This window comes from Phaseolus vulgaris, chromosome 5 (assembly GCF_051622355.1).
Source record: "Phaseolus vulgaris cultivar YP4 chromosome 5, ASM5162235v1, whole genome shotgun sequence".
In the NCBI taxonomy this organism is placed as follows: Eukaryota; Viridiplantae; Streptophyta; class Magnoliopsida; order Fabales; family Fabaceae; genus Phaseolus; species Phaseolus vulgaris.
The window spans coordinates 38,754,838-38,770,551 of record NC_143502.1 but is presented as its reverse complement, the minus strand read 5'-3'; the positions used below and the strand labels follow the sequence as shown (position 1 = coordinate 38,770,551).

Genomic DNA, 15,714 nt, shown 5'->3' with positions numbered 1-15,714 from the left:
AGTAAAAAGAAAAATTAAAAATGAAAGAAGATAAAAAAGAAGTGTGTTTGTGAGAGAGAGAGAGAGAGTGAGAGACACTGAGATGCGAAATGCAAAGAAAAGAAAGAAGCAAAGCAAACAAAATACAAAAAAACCGGGTTCGGTGGGTCAAACCATATTCTTTCTCTCATATAAGCTACGAGGAGTGTTGTAGTTCATTCCGCTTCTTCACTCTCTTTCTCGCTTTCACATTCACTATCTCAGCACATGCTCTGCCTAGATCCGGGTATGTACAATGTTGTTTCCTCTATATCTGTTTTTTAAGCAAGTTTGTGCGTGTTGGTCTCCATTAAGGTTGAAGCTTTTGTGGGGTTTTGTTGGTTGGTCGGTTTACCTTAGCAGTAAGTGAGGAGTCTTTCTTGTTTTTCTTTTTCTTACCTTCTTTGGTTTTTTGGGTTTTTATGTTTAGTGTGTTATGTGAAGTTTGTTTTCTTGTTGTGCTAAATGGTAAATGAATAATGTGAAAAGAGGTGTCTATGTTGGGAGGAGGGGTTGTCTTAAACGGAAATACAGGGTAAAAGGTTTGATTTTGAGGTTTCCTGTCTCAATTTTCTTGGAAAACAGATGTGGGTTTTGTGTCTATGGAGAGGAGGATTAGGGCATGCTTGCATTCTTTGCATCCCCCAATGGCCCTTTTACTTGTTATGGTTCTGTCATTTTTTCTGTTAAGATTTTTTAATCTCATTTTTCCTATGTTCCCCTACTATTTCATTTTACCTTGAATTATTAATCATTGTCTTTATCTTTTCTTTTCTGTTTCCCTTTTGCTTCGTTTTGTTTTGCATTATTAATCATTATAGCGAGTTTCTATTCCATGAAAATAGCCAGACACTTTAGTTCATTGCATTATCCAGGCTGTCATTGTGGTGGTGTCTGCTTTTTGTTCTGTATATGAGATTAGACGAGAACTGTGATGTGATTTGCCCTCAAACTTTTGTCCATTTTTTTTTCTCGATTTAATTTTTATCTGTGATTTGCAAAATAAGGCAGGTTGCTGGTAGACAGTGTTCCGTGTGTACAGAAAAATGTTGTGTATGAGAGTTGTGTATTGGTAACAGCTTGAATGCACGGTTGAATGAGTATGACGCTAAGAGAATTTTGCTGCTTTGTGAGTTATGCTTAAAATTTGATGTAAGGTTAAGGTAAAAGTAACTGGAAATCATGGAAGAAATACAGTCTCAATCAGATAATTATAGATCTTCATCGTCATCAGCAAGCAGCCCGGCGAGTAGGGTGCCGTCAAGCAATTTCTTCTACCTGCGTAAGCCTGGTTCACTCAGGCAGCCCATCTCCTTTGAGGACTCACCAGAGTGGGATGATACTGATATTGATGTTAGAGTTGAGGAAGGAGGTGACTCTATTAATATTGCAACAACACCAGCTTCTCCTTCTCTTTCGAAGCTCAACAGTGGGTCCCTGCCATCACCACGTCTACCGGAGGGTGCAGTAATTCCTCGAAAAATTGCTGGCGCTTCTGTTGCCTGGAAAGATTTGACCATTACAATAAAGGGTAAACGGAAGTACTCTGATAAGGTTATTAAGAGTTCAACTGGTTATGCATTACCTGGGACTATGACCGTAATTATGGGGCCTGCTAAATCAGGGAAATCTACCTTATTGCGAGCCATTGCAGGTCTTGAAGCACATTTCCTTTGTCCTCCTTTCTCAAGCATTTCATGATTGTACAATGTATTCTCAATTGTCCAAGCTAAAATGGATTTTCTCTTTACTTCAGGAAGATTGGACTCTTCTTCCAGGATGTATGGTGAAGTGTTCGTGAATGGAGCAAAATCACAAATGCCCTATGGGTCTTATGTGAGTTCAGTATCTCGGTGATCGTTTAATTTTGAATATTGAATCTCCATTGTGTTTATAGTAGTCAATCTGATTGAACTTATCTGCCTATCCACCTTACTTTCAGGGTTATGTGGAGAGAGAAACCACTCTGATTGGATCCCTCACTGTACGGGAGTTTTTGTATTATTCTGCCCTTCTTCAGCTACCCGGTTTCTTTTGTCAGAAAAAAAGTGTGGTAGAGGATGCTATACATGCAATGTCTTTAGGTGATCATGCAAATAAACTTATAGGTGGACATTGTTATATGAAAGGACTTCCTAGCGGGGAGAGAAGGCTTGTTAGCATTGCCAGGGAGCTTGTGATGAGACCACGTATTTTATTTATAGATGAACCTCTTTATCATTTGGACAGGTGTCTATATTAATTCATTTAATTCCTTTTATTGTAATAATTCTCAGTTGCTTGATTGTGTTCTATATTTTAAAGCCATTTTTATTAACTTTTGCTGTTTTGTCAAGTGTCTCGGCACTTTTAATGATGGTTACATTGAAGAGACTAGCAAGCACTGGTTACACTCTCATCTTGACCATATATCAGAGCAGTACAGAAGTATTTGGCCTTTTTGACCGTATATGTCTACTTTCAAATGGAAACACACTCTTCTTTGGAGAAACACTAGCTTGCTTGCAGGTAATTTCTGTACATTCTCAAATTTTGCACATGTAATTTGATTAATTATGAGTTAGTAATTCTTTTTGTACAACAAAATATTTAAGGGGCTTTATTTTAATTTTTATGTTTTGTATAGATTCTAATTTATTAATGTAATTTGATAAAAGATGAGTTTGCAAGATTGTCAAAAACTTTGTTTTTTTTTCCTAATCTTCTGTCTGTACATGGAATGCATATATGTTACTGACTTTTATAATTTTATGTTGATGAAGCATTTTTCAAATGCTGGATTTCCTTGCCCAATCATGCAAAGTCCTTCTGATCACTTTCTACGTGCAATAAATACAGATTTTGACAGGATAATCGCAATGTGTAAAAACTGGCAGGTGAATGTTTCTGGTGAATTGATGATTGATGTGCTCAATGCATTTTGGATGTTTCATACTAGACTTTTTATGATACGTTATTAACATTATCACATCATATAATAGGATGACAACGGGGATTTTTCTTCTGTAAACATGGACACTGCTGTTGCTATACGCACGCTTGAAGCAACTTTTAAGTCATCAGCAGATGCAGCTGCTGTTGAAACTATGATTCTGAAACTCACTGAGAAGGTATATTGTAACTGCTGAAATAGAAAACATTATACAAGTTAGATCTTCTGTTAATTTGGGCTGGGAGCTTCGCCATAGGTCTTTTATACATAACGTAGTACAAATTTCCAATTTATAGATTTTAATACATAATTTACAGTTATAGTTTGAACAATAGCGGTTAGTGATGGATTGAAAGTTTCAGTTGCAATTAGTTACAATAATGTACTTATAAGCCAATATATTTTTAACAGAGTGAAAGATTTACAGTTTAGGCAAATATCGTCAGTTTGGAACTAATAGAGAAGGACACCGAGCTTCCCTTGAGGGGCATTATTACATCAAACACTTAAGGTTCTGGAAATATGTAATCTGAGGCTTTCTGCATATGCTAATGGATAATTGGACACTGTGTTTCATTGAAGACCATTTAAAAGGGCTTGTTCTGACAGATGGTTTTGTTGAAGTATGGAACTTGCATTTCTTATGATAGCCTATGTTAATTTATTGTGAACTACCAACATACTTGAAATTTTGTTTCAGGCTTTATTCTGCTCTACTGCATTTAAAGAGCAGTTGTTTGTCGTTGGATGTTTTGTTTTGGAGTCATTTTAAAGCTTGCTTGACATTGCAGGAAGGTCCAGTTCTCAAAAGCAAGGGTAAAGCTAGCAATGCTACTCGGATAGCAGTTTTGACATGGAGATCTTTACTAGTTGTGTCAAGGGAGTGGAAATATTACTGGCTTCATCTTATTCTTTACATGCTTCTCACACTGTGTATTGGAACTGTATTTTCTGGTCTTGGGCATTCTCTGTCTTCTGTTGGGGTGAGGCTTGACATGACTACGGAATTTTATTTTTCATTGTGAATCTCTTAGAGCTTATATCTGCATTTATATATTCCAGAAGTTCTACACGAAGTTATGATACATTGGAACTAAATTTTAACATCTCTCAAAATTGCAGACAAGAGTTGCGGCAATTTTAGTATTTGTATCATTCTGTTCCCTTCTAAGCATTGCCAGGGTGCCTGCACTGATGAAAGAAATAAAGGTAATTTTGTGCTTATTTCACTTTAATATGCATACAATAATGATGGTTTTGGTCTATACAAACATTAACTATGCAACATAATGCCTTAGTTTGATGATTCTAACTAACTCGTGAGAAGTTTATATAAAATTACAGGCTTTGAAATATGGATAACTTAGTTTTAATAACATACACAAAAGTCGTATAATGTCATGGTATAAATCATGTAGTATTGTTTTTGTATGATTGTGAGAATATTGTACTGACCGATTGTATTATAGGAAGTTGTGCATTTTTCCTTGCAGTACAGTTAATTGCTAGTATTTATTTTAGTATCTCTTGTATGTTTAGTAAATCAAGCACTTCATACTCCCATAACTTCAAATTTAACTAAGTAAAATCCAGGAACACATTGTGCAATACGAACATGTTTGGGATAGCTTAAATTATTGATTTCAGCTACTTTTGTTGGAAAAAAAAATTACCCTCAAATTTCCCTACAACCTTTTTCTCTTTCAGCTTTATACAAACTCCATTTTGTAATTTACTATGTAAAAGCTGATGTTTTTGATGAAATTAATCATCTTAAAATGCTTTTCAGGAAATTTATTCAAACAAAAACTAATTCTGATTACAAATGATTATTGAAATAATCCAAATTTTGCAGTTATCTCAAAGAACCTAAGTAGTAAGAATTGGAACAAATCTTTGAAGTAAAATTAGGTGCTAGTATTTGTGTTGTCCCTTCAGTGTGTTTGGCAGAACTAACTCTTTGCAGTTGACTCCAGAGAGAAAAGGTGAAAAAGACGATACATTTACATGATTATTTTGTTGGTCGACAAGACAAGACATGTCTGCTTTAAGGATTCTCTACAGTTTCACTCAGTAATTCTTTTTTTTGCAGATATATTCCTGTGAAGAATCAAACCAACACTCCAGTACATTGGTTTTTTTACTTGCGCAGCTCTTGTCCAGCATTCCGTTTCTTTTTCTCATCTCCATTTCATCAAGTCTAGTCTTCTACTTCCTCGTTGGGCTGGAAGATCAATTTAGCTTGTTAATGTACTTTGTGCTCAATTTTTTCATGACTTTGCTGCTGAATGAAGGAATTATGTTAGTTGTGGCTACTTTGTGGCAAGATGTATTTTGGAGTGTCTTGACACTGTTGTGCATTCATGTGAGTTCCATTGTCTTCTATTATGTAAAACAAAAGTTACATGCTACTCAACTACCAGTCTACTGGTCTATATTTCCACCCAAGGGCATGATTACACAAGAACTTTAGCTGTTTCCTGAACTACCTACTGATGCATATGTATGCCATTTCAGGTGGTCATGATGCTTTCAGCAGGCTATTTTAGAATTCGAAATGCTTTGCCTGGACCAGTGTGGATGTATCCAGTGTCATATATATCCTTTCACACATACTCTATTCAGGTAAATACTTTTTGGGATTCAACTTCTAAAACTACGAGGGAAAACCAGAGGGAAAACCGGAATGAAAAATGTTATTTTGACAACTGTAAATTGAAAGATACCAGTTTACAAATGTGATTTGACCAATACAATTTTATAATTATTTCATTTCAGCAAAAAGTTATTTTTTTTCCAGTTATAATCTGGTGCATAGTTGTTAATATATCAGAATATAATAGATTCAAATGATCCAATCTTTTCCCTTATATGGGTATTTATTGAATTACTTGTGACTATTTGGTAGGGGCTATTGGAGAACGAGTACCTAGGCACCTCCTTTGCAGTGGGGCAGGTAAGGACCATATCTGGGTTTCAAGCTCTCCTAAGTGTGTACAATATCTCCCCCGACAGTAATTCGAAGTGGAAAAATTTGTTGGTTTTGTTTCTTATGGCAATTGGTTATCGTATTTTTGTGTTCATTTTATTATGTTTGTTCATTGGGAGAAAAATATCCCTGCGTAAATGTTTCAAGTGTAATAGGGATACAACAGATCATACAAGTTGATGGGAACGGAACGATGTTCAGCCATTTACATTGTATAATTCCTTTTGATCCAGTTCTGCTTGTCAACTCTAGTTTTGTGAATTTACCTTTGACTAATGAAGAGAAAATGTGATATTATTATTAACCTACCCTTCAACTCTAGTTATATAATATTTTCCTAACTTTTGTTTCTTTATTTTTCTCTGTTTATAGTTTTATACTTGTCTTCAGTATCGAGTAGTACGACATTAGAGCATAGGATGTTTTTGTTGATTTCAGTCACGCTGACATCGGGGGCCACAAATTAATTTGGTTTTTGACGTAGCCAATTCAACATGCATAGAAATTTGAGTTGCAGGAGCGACGCTGATGGATGGGGCACGCTCTTCTATATAATTTGTCCACATTCCGTTGACGTGCCTCTCTTTCATCCATCTTTGTTTATGTCTGCATAACGTGTTATTCAACCCTGGTTTTGTCACTGGAGTGGGAGATAAGGTTACTTTATGCAAACGTCATAACGTTTTTTTATTTTTTCGTTTGAATTTTTTTCAATAATAGGAATAAAATTCTCAAGTTGTTCTTTATTATTTCCTAGGGTTCCATATGTAAACATAATAAATACTTGTTTCTTTAATCAGTATTTAAGAATAACGGTGTAGGTTCACAGCCATATCATGACTGTTTCTTCCTGCACCTTTATATCTTCTTCTTCTCTTACCTCATAGACTAGTTTTTAGATTATGTAATTCGGAACACATTTAAAAAAAACTTTCAGATTATATAATCTAAAAATTAAATAAGACTTTCAAATTATGTAATCTATAAAGTAATTATACATTTGAGAAAAGATTTTCTGATTATATAATCTAGATTATGTAATCTGGAATATTATAGAGAGACATTTTTAGAAATTCGAAAATATATGGAGGTTAGAGAAGAAGTGTGGAGGTCCAGGAAGAAGTAGTCATACTTCAACATTTTTCATTTATTAAAAAAAATACTGATGTATCCAAAGCAAATTCTTCCTAGGCAGATTCTCCATGCACCTGGGTTTTGGTTTTGTGAGTGACTTCTTCATTTTGAAGGGTGCTGGTTCATGCGGTGGTTGTTTACGGATGAGTGTGGTTGGCGGTGGTTCATGCGGTGGTGGTGTCGTATTTCTTGTTTTTTTTTATTTTATGTATATATTGGATCGCACAATCTAAAATCTAAAAAAAAAAATCAAAATTTCATTTAGAAAAGAAATTTCAGAAACAAAATCTAAAAATATATTAAAAATTCAGAAAAGTATTATGGAAATCTAAATCTGAAAACGTGTTTTATAAAGAAAAAAAATGTATTTTACGTAATTTCCTTTTATTTATTTAAGATATTTTTGTTATTTTACTAAATAAACGGTGGAGGTCAAAATTTGATTCGGTGCGAAAGTAATTGCTTGGATCCAAAGCCAAAGTTGCACAGCATATTCGCAATTCGAAGTTCCTCAATGGTAATCTAATAATCTGTGATCAACATAAAAATTGCAACCTAACATTTGAAAATTAGAAAGTTGGTTGGTTTACGCGGACGATTAATGAATTAGGAAAATGGATATTTGAAACCGCGTAAATTGACCGTGACGAATGCGTTTTGGAGAGAGGGGAAGAGAAAAGGATTAGGAACTAGAATTGGGAATTTTTCTTGTGCGGGGGTTGTTCTGTGTTTCATTCTTCTCCTGTATGCGTGATCTCATTCTTTTCCCGCGTAAAACTCGATTCTGGTGGCGTCCCTCCATGGCGACGTCGTTTCTGAACGGCGAGAGGGCGGTGGTGGTGTTTTTCATCGGCATACTTTTCTATTCCCTCCCTCCCTCTCTCCTCTTCCATGGCGTTGCTCTCTCTCTCCTCACCCTCGCCTCCTTCTCCCTCGAAATCTCTTTCGACTCTTCCAATTCTCCTTCTCTTTTCCGCACCAGGTACCTTCCTATCCCTAATTCCTCTCTCTCTCTCTCTCTCTCTCTCTCTCTCCTCTCTTCATTCACCGCTTAATTAATTCCCTTTCAGGCCAGGTGCTTCTTCCGGAATTTTGCTTGGCGCGGTTACTCTCCCTTCTCTTCTTCTCTCTAAGTTGGTACAGCTATCGCGGGGATTCTCACTTGATCAGCTTCAACTTCAAGGTTTTCATTCTAATTTCTTTATCGTGATCCATACCTGTTGCTTGCTTATTTGCCACTACTAGGTAGGAGTTGCAGTTTGCAATTTCGTGATGTGTAAATTTTAATTTATAGAGATTCAATATCTGACATTGCAATACTGGGCCACCTCTGCCAGCGCCTGTAGCGTCGTTTTGTTCCTCGCCTTCGCACGACGCCGTTCTTCACTATCCCCTTCACACTGGGGTGCGAGGTTTAGCTTATGCTCCATTTTCCTTGGAATTCTCATTTCTGTTGCTGCCCTTGCTACCACCTCTCAAATTGGTATGTTATTGTTTGGAACTTTCGTGAACTGCGAAATCAATATTTCCTGTTATATTGTATAGGTTGGACCATACTACTTTGAAGTTAGCAGCTCGCGTAGGAGAGTAAAATTATTTTAGTTGTTATCGAGGAAATTAACAGTTAATATTACATGCACGTGTTAAACAAATGAGAATATTTTTTTAACTTAGAGTAGCCAATCATTATAGATTACGAATGCACCTTCTGCTTAAACTTTCATTGCCTTTTACTTTTCAGGGATGCATCCGGCACTAAAGCTGGCTTGGGTCTTTTGTCATGGATTGGCGTCTGTGAAGCTAATTCAGCATTTCCTCAAGACTTTCCCCTCTTGTGCTTCCATTGGTATTTTTATTCTAACTCACGGTCTTAGTCACCTTTTCTTCTTTGGTGTTTGGGATTTTACTTTTGTCACAACAGAACTAATATGGGATTTAAAGCTCCATCGAAAAATGAAGAAAAAGCTAGACTAGCAATTGATTTCTTTTTATAGTTAATTGATTCTTTCATGTAACTATGGAAATATTTTGCCAAATATGATCCATGTAGACCTGGCATATCAAATGAAATTGGAAAATAATCATTACAAATAAACATGTTAATGCAAAAGTTAGTCTGATCTTTGCTTTGTTTGTCCTTTGTTCAATAGCTGGGTTCATTTTTCACCCTTATGTGGGATATGTATAAATGTTTCATTACTGTGACTATGTGTTCACATCTCAGCCTAATTGCCTAGTTGATTAGAAAGAGTGTGTGTTTATTTTGTCTGCCCTTTTAATAATCGTATTTTCCCCTTAATACCAGGGGAAGCATTTTTGGTGACTTCCGGCATTGTTCTCTATTTTTTTGACATGTTGTTGCTTACTACTAAAAAGGTTAGTGCTTCTTAGCGTGATATGTTCTTAGCTGACCGACACATGCATGTATGTATGTGCATAATTATTGGTGATTACATTGTTTGAACAGCTACATGGGCTATTGGTCTCATCGGAGTCTGTTACTGCAGAATATGAAACAAGTAGAAGTGAGATAAGCATTATAATTCAGGTATTGGTTCATAAATTATAAATTTATTATTAATAGTATAACCGATCTGTTAAAGTTGTCTATTTTCTTGTAGGGGCTTGTGCTTGGTCTTCTGCTATATCCAATAGCTTTGAAATATTTTCTCCAAATATGGGAGTGGTCTATAAATACATCTCCTGCTGGAGCAAGACGATACCATGAGATTGGGAGAACTGTTATTTTTCTTGCTTCCCTTGGGTTTGTCCTGATTGTGATTGTACCATCATGGATGCAGTTCGTGCAGGGGTTTCATGTGCATCCTTTTTTCTGGTATCACTTCAATATCTGATACAAGTGGATTATTTTGTTAGCTTAGCTTCCTGTTACTGATGTTTACAGATGTCATCTGATATAACATGGAAGTGATAATAATAGGACTCTTAGAAAGTAGTTTTATTAATGCTACAAATTGAGAATGATTAGGATATAGTTAATGTCATGCTGGCAGCTCTGGGATACTTAATGTGGGTGATAAGGAAATCTAAGCTGCTAATTCCTCCATAAACTGTGGAATGATGAATGTTGTCATATTATTTGGTTCCACTGCATCCGCTCTCAGTTAAGCACACACATTTCCACCTTTTATCTACTACGTTTTTTTATATGAAAGTATGCTAAAAATCAGATTGCAATACTCTGAAAATGTGGTTTGCTATAAAAGTAGCCTAAATTTTATGCCTTCCTATATCATATCCACGTCAGATTGTTTGGAGAAAAGTTAGTGATAGCAGAAACTGAATCTAAGTGAACTAGATTTAATGTTCCAGACGGTTCAAAAGTAGAGGCTTATGCAGGCTTGTTAAAATTCAATTACGATTTTGATGGTAGTTTCATGTTCAAATTATTTTGTATGAAACAACTGATCTTGACTTTCTTATGATACAAGTTACTTTGTTAGTGTACAATATTTTCACTTTTGAAACATGTCATTGCAGGGTGATTTCCTTTGTTTTCTCGGAGCCATCTAAAAGACTGTCCATGTGTATTTATTGGATGTGTATAATTTGTGTTTCTGTTTTGCGATTCTATAACATCTCCAAGAACAGTAAGATTGAGAGAATTCTCTTGAGGAAATACTACCATTTGATGGCTGTCTTGATGTTTTTGCCCGCCCTTATCTTCCAGGTGATTTTGGGACTAGAGAAAAAGGGATTTTTTCACTTAGTATCTATTATCCATTTCCTTTGTAAACTTCACTTGAAAGTACTGGGAAAATGTACTACGACAAAAACTCCCCAGACTTTTTACCTTATTTCCAAATAGCCACCCTTAACCTTCAAATCTGGATGAAAGGCCTTTATCTCTCTGAAGCTTGTAATAGATCCTTCCATATCTTACACAAAAGCTGTTCATTATGACTTTTTCTTTTTGATTAATACATACGATGGTCTTTAATTTGTCCACGTTATTTTTTTTAAAAAAATCCCCATTTTAGTTTTTTTTAAAAAAATTATTATAGTTTTTATTTTTAGCATGTAAGAAATAGATAAAAAGGAGTAATTTTCTATATTTTTTATTAAATAATATGGACAAATTAGAGATTGTAATAAGTATTAGCATACAAAAGGATCTTTTAGTAAGTTTTAGAACACTCAAGAGCCTCTCACCTGATGTTAAGTTTAAGGTGATTCCCTCAAAATAAGTGCCAGGTGGTGTGAATGTATTTTCTCACTTGAAATATCTAACCGACCAAAATATATATTATTCTCAAATTTATCATATAGGTTCCCTTATTCTTCTTCCAAGAATTTTCTTAAATAATTCTCTTACACGTAATATTAGTGTTAGTTTTTATTTTACGGTTGAGAATATGACGGCAAATAATGATCATTCCACAATATAATTAAAAAAGTTCATATTTTTTTTATCATTACACCTGCATTATGGGGGCCACCACTAATTTGGGTATATATATTTTGTCTTCTTGGTCATTGGTACTACTGTTTTTGATGAGTTCATTGGTACTAATGTTTGTCTGTTCTGTTTCTTTCAGCCAAAATTTCTTGATCTAGCTTTTGGTGCAGCTTTGGCAATTTTCCTAATGTTAGAAATTATTCGAGTAAGTAACTTGATATACACACAACTTAGCACTAGGAGTGGCAATTTCATATTTTGAAAAGAATGATGTGTGTTCATTGTTTATTGTTGATTATGTGAATAATGGACTAAAAAACTGAATTCAAATACTTAAAATTTGAAGAACTACTATGAAAGAGCACCGCTGTTTAAGGAGTAGCTTTATGTGGCAAAGGGTTTATTTTGGTGGGTCCTGTGAGATGTATGAGCAGTAGTCCTTGTTTTCATGATAGAAAAGAATGGGTGAGAATATGTAGTTACTAATTAGGAGACATTTTGCAAGAACGAATTTTCCAAAAAATGTTGTGAACACTTGAGCTCAGAGCTTCAGATTTCATGAAAACTTACTGCACCAATTTTATACTATGACTAAATGAATGTGATTATTTGAACTCAAGAATAGGATTTTGTCATGGTGGCAAAGAATTGCAACATTTGGAGGCTGTGGTACATATAACACATATTATTTCTTCTCTGTTCTGACTTATGGCAATATTAGGTAGTTCATGGTTGTTAGAATATAGGAAAATATCGTATCATATCCCAGGATTAGTTATCATATTTCCTTGTCTTATCATGATTTATTTATATAATTATTTAGGATTATGATTGATATAAATAAGTATTAGTGTACTAAGCTTTTATGAGCATGTCAACACACTGTAATATTTAAATTTAGTATTTCATTCTCTCTCCCTCCATATCTGAAACCTGTAATTTTGACAACGTATAATCAGGGCAATGCCATTCTCTATGATTTACCCTATGAATGTCTCCCTAAACTCTGATAAATTGCCTATAAATTGTGTATTTGTTTTCTTAAGTGTTTCAAAGCAGGCTGATTGGTATAAAACTTTTATTTAGATAGATAGAGAGATAGACATTTCTTGGTTGCTTTTATATTAACTGTGTTTGACCTAGGTATGGAGAATCTGGCCTTTGGGACAACCAATAAATCAATTTATGAATGCATTCACTGATCACCGTGACTCTGATCTTCTCATTGTCAGGTATCATCCCCTTTTTCATTGGAACTCAAATTGTAGAGCATACTGTTTATGATGCACATGAGCTACATTTAGTTCCCTTTCAAGATTATATCTTCTGTTCTTTGTGCAGCCATTTCTCACTCTTACTGGGATGTGCGCTTCCTATTTGGATGTCTACTGGGTACAATGACCGACCTCTAGCTCCTTTTGCTGGAATATTAAGTCTGGGAATTGGAGACACGATGGTAAGTTTGAGTTTATTTTTTAGGGGGTTTGTATACACACTCCCTGAACTTCTGAGCCTTTGCAAGTAACCATCACGAACTTCCAAATTAAAATGTTCTAAAAAGGTGAATTCTTTTTTCTATTAAAAAGGGGAAAAATTGAATTTGTATCACAGTGTATATGGTCGAATGTGGTACATACATGCAGCTTTTTTGGACCACTCAACAATGTTTCAAGTAACATAAACGCAAGAACCTGAATCAATTTATGGACAAGGAAGTTACTCATATTTTCAGGAGTCGTGATGATTTTTCATAAATGACTAATTATGAATTTTTTAATGAGGAATTTGAATACTTAAAAAATAATTGTATAAAATGCTTTTCAGCTGTCTGAGGGTTGATGATTGTGTGGATACCATTTCATGTGATGGAAAAGTCATAGACTGAGAAAAGCATTAGAAAATATGTTTTCTTCCTATACATTTTATTTACGCAAACACAAAAAGGGAGTTATTCTCTTAGTGGTTAATTTTCTCTGTAGTTTGTTGGTTATTTTAATCTACTTCTATGTATTAAATTTTTACTCTCAGAGTCACATTACATCTTCTTTATTGTAATGCCACACGTCTTCCTTACATTATACTCATTTTTGTCCTTTTTATAAGAAACAAATGGAAATGTTAAAAACAGTTATTTGCTTCTTGTAAAAAGGATTAGAGGTAGTAACACGTTTTCTCAGGTTTCATATTAAGGGTCTGATTGGACAATCTTTTCCATAATGAATTTTATAGGGAGAAAAAAATAAAATAAAAAAATAAAATTGATTTCTGTGTATGCGTAAACTAATTTGTTGAAGTTCTCCCATAGTTTTTTCAAAATTCTCCAAACTTTTATTTTTAAATTATGCATAAGTTAATGATAACTTATGGAGAAATTAATTTCATTTTCTTTATATTTTTTCTCTCATAGAAGTCTTTTTGGAGAAACTCATTTAAACATACTTTTACTAGTTTATAATCGATTCTCTGATTTGTTTAGGCATCAATGGTTGGTCACAAGTATGGTGTTTTGAGATGGAGTAAAACTGGAAGTAAGTATTTTCATTGTTAATTATTTTTATCAGAGTCTTCCATTACGAGATGTGAATGTGTAGCTTTCTCACTTGACAGAGAAAACAGTTGAAGGTACTGCAGCTGGTATAACTTCTGTACTAGCTGCTTGCTCTTTGCTCCTTCCACTCTTAGCATCAACTGGATATATTCTCACTCAGGTGACTCTCTCTCTCTCTCTCTCTCTCTCATATATATATATTTTGGAGGCAGGTTGGGTTTGCTTAAGTTTGGATATGTAAGTAAACTCCTTAATAGTAAATTTGACGACCTTTAACTGTTGTAGAAAAAACTCGATTTGCTTCTCATAGTTTTTCCTTGATAAGATGAGGTATCTCAGTTCGGTACTCCCGGTCTATGGCACTCTGTGTAGATGATGTGTCCCACATCATTCTTATTTCACATGGCCCTGGTACTTATAAGCACCAATGCTCTACTTAGTACGTTTTGTTACCACTGGTTGACAATTTCTTGCATCAATTAGTTAGGAATCTAGTGGCCGAACATTATTCACGCGTATAATCCAATTGCTGTATGTGGAGTTAGGTCGGAATTCAGGTACCACGTACAGAAGGCCTTAAGGGAGTACTTGCTCTCCTTGCCTAACTCTATTTTCTCACCCCAGGCAACAACCCCACATATAAAGGGAGGGAAAGTCATCAAACTATACTAGAGGGTAGTTTCATCGTGTAGTGCCCCCATTTGATACGGAACAAGTACACGAAATTGTCATTTATAGAGCAGAAAATGAAATGAATAAAGCTAAGTGAGGGAGACCTACTTTTCTAGAATAATATTTTAGTTATTTTGGATTGTTGGTTTATCTTTGATGTATTTTTCTTACTAACTTTTTGCAGCATTGGTTCTCTCTTCTTCTAGCTGTGACTGTAAGTGGTTTGTTAGAGGCCTACACAGCACAACTCGACAACGCATTTATACCACTTTTTTTCTATAGTCTTCTCTGTTTGTAGGCATGAGCAACGGCGGGGTTCTGCACATATATGTTGTGTCTGGGCACAGTGTTTTGGCTGAGGTCAGATAAGTATCAACCAATGTAATTGTACTTGATAGTTTAGGGTCGTGGATACATAGTTAGGATTGTATGTCTGAACAGAAGGGATAGGTATACGTGTTCTTTTAAAGGGTTTATACCCAACACACATAACAAAATGTATGCAGGAGGAGGCACTTTCACATTTTTTATGAAATCATTTGGAGGCCACGTCGAGAGGACTTATTAAGTGTCTCTCATCATTCATACCTGTATACCGTTTTATTCCTTTTATTCTTCTAATAACTAAAATCTTAAGACTACTCTAAACATATATTTTAATTATTTTAAGGATCCAAAATCAAGTTTACTTATTTTTAAACAATCATACCTTACTTTTTACGGTCATGTTGCACGCTCGGTTTGAGCCACGCACATGCCTTTCATTTACGAGTAACAAAAGGAAACTGTTGAAGCTTTATGTCTACTTTGTTCATTTTACATTCTTACTTTTTGCAAGTATTTTTAGAGAAAATACTCTTCAGTCTGCACAACATTCTCTGTAATGAAATCGCCCGTCAATATCAAAATATAAGCTTGAGCAAAACGTTGCAACTGAACATTATCACTGATGTTATCTTCAACATTTGAAAATAACACCCATATAAGCATAACATCTTACC

The 15,714-nt window shown here is 34.9% G+C and overlaps 2 protein-coding genes across 4 annotated transcripts; both read left to right on the top strand.

Annotated features, from left to right (window-relative positions):
- ABCG3 (ABC-2 type transporter family protein) lies at window positions 1-6,243 on the top strand. Of its 2 annotated transcripts, none has more exons than XM_068644320.2 (12): window positions 1-265; window positions 1,030-1,672; window positions 1,775-1,854; window positions 1,961-2,247; window positions 2,355-2,526; window positions 2,781-2,894; window positions 3,000-3,128; window positions 3,742-3,933; window positions 4,073-4,159; window positions 5,043-5,315; window positions 5,468-5,575; window positions 5,859-6,243. In XM_068644320.2, the coding sequence occupies exons 2-12, from the start codon at window positions 1,201-1,203 to the stop codon at window positions 6,117-6,119; spliced, it is 2,175 nt and encodes a 724-aa protein (XP_068500421.2). In that variant the 5' UTR covers window positions 1-265; window positions 1,030-1,200; the 3' UTR covers window positions 6,120-6,243. The 2 variants fall into 2 exon arrangements, with proteins under 2 accessions (XP_068500421.2, XP_068500422.2); XM_068644321.2 differs by having other exon boundaries at window positions 1,026-1,672.
- A 775-nt stretch (window positions 6,244-7,018) lies between these two features.
- LOC137835704 (phosphatidate cytidylyltransferase family protein) lies at window positions 7,019-15,306 on the top strand. Of its 2 annotated transcripts, none has more exons than XM_090302002.1 (14): window positions 7,019-8,055; window positions 8,144-8,256; window positions 8,411-8,556; window positions 8,815-8,919; window positions 9,379-9,449; window positions 9,541-9,621; window positions 9,695-9,909; window positions 10,575-10,764; window positions 11,633-11,698; window positions 12,637-12,725; window positions 12,835-12,949; window positions 13,970-14,021; window positions 14,101-14,201; window positions 14,898-15,306. In XM_090302002.1, the coding sequence occupies exons 4-14, from the start codon at window positions 8,817-8,819 to the stop codon at window positions 15,009-15,011; spliced, it is 1,197 nt and encodes a 398-aa protein (XP_090158128.1). In that variant the 5' UTR covers window positions 7,019-8,055; window positions 8,144-8,256; window positions 8,411-8,556; window positions 8,815-8,816; the 3' UTR covers window positions 15,012-15,306. The 2 variants fall into 2 exon arrangements, with proteins under 2 accessions (XP_090158128.1, XP_068500420.2); XM_068644319.2 differs by having other exon boundaries at window positions 7,044-8,055; window positions 8,368-8,556.
- The last annotated feature ends 408 nt before the right edge of the window (window positions 15,307-15,714 follow it).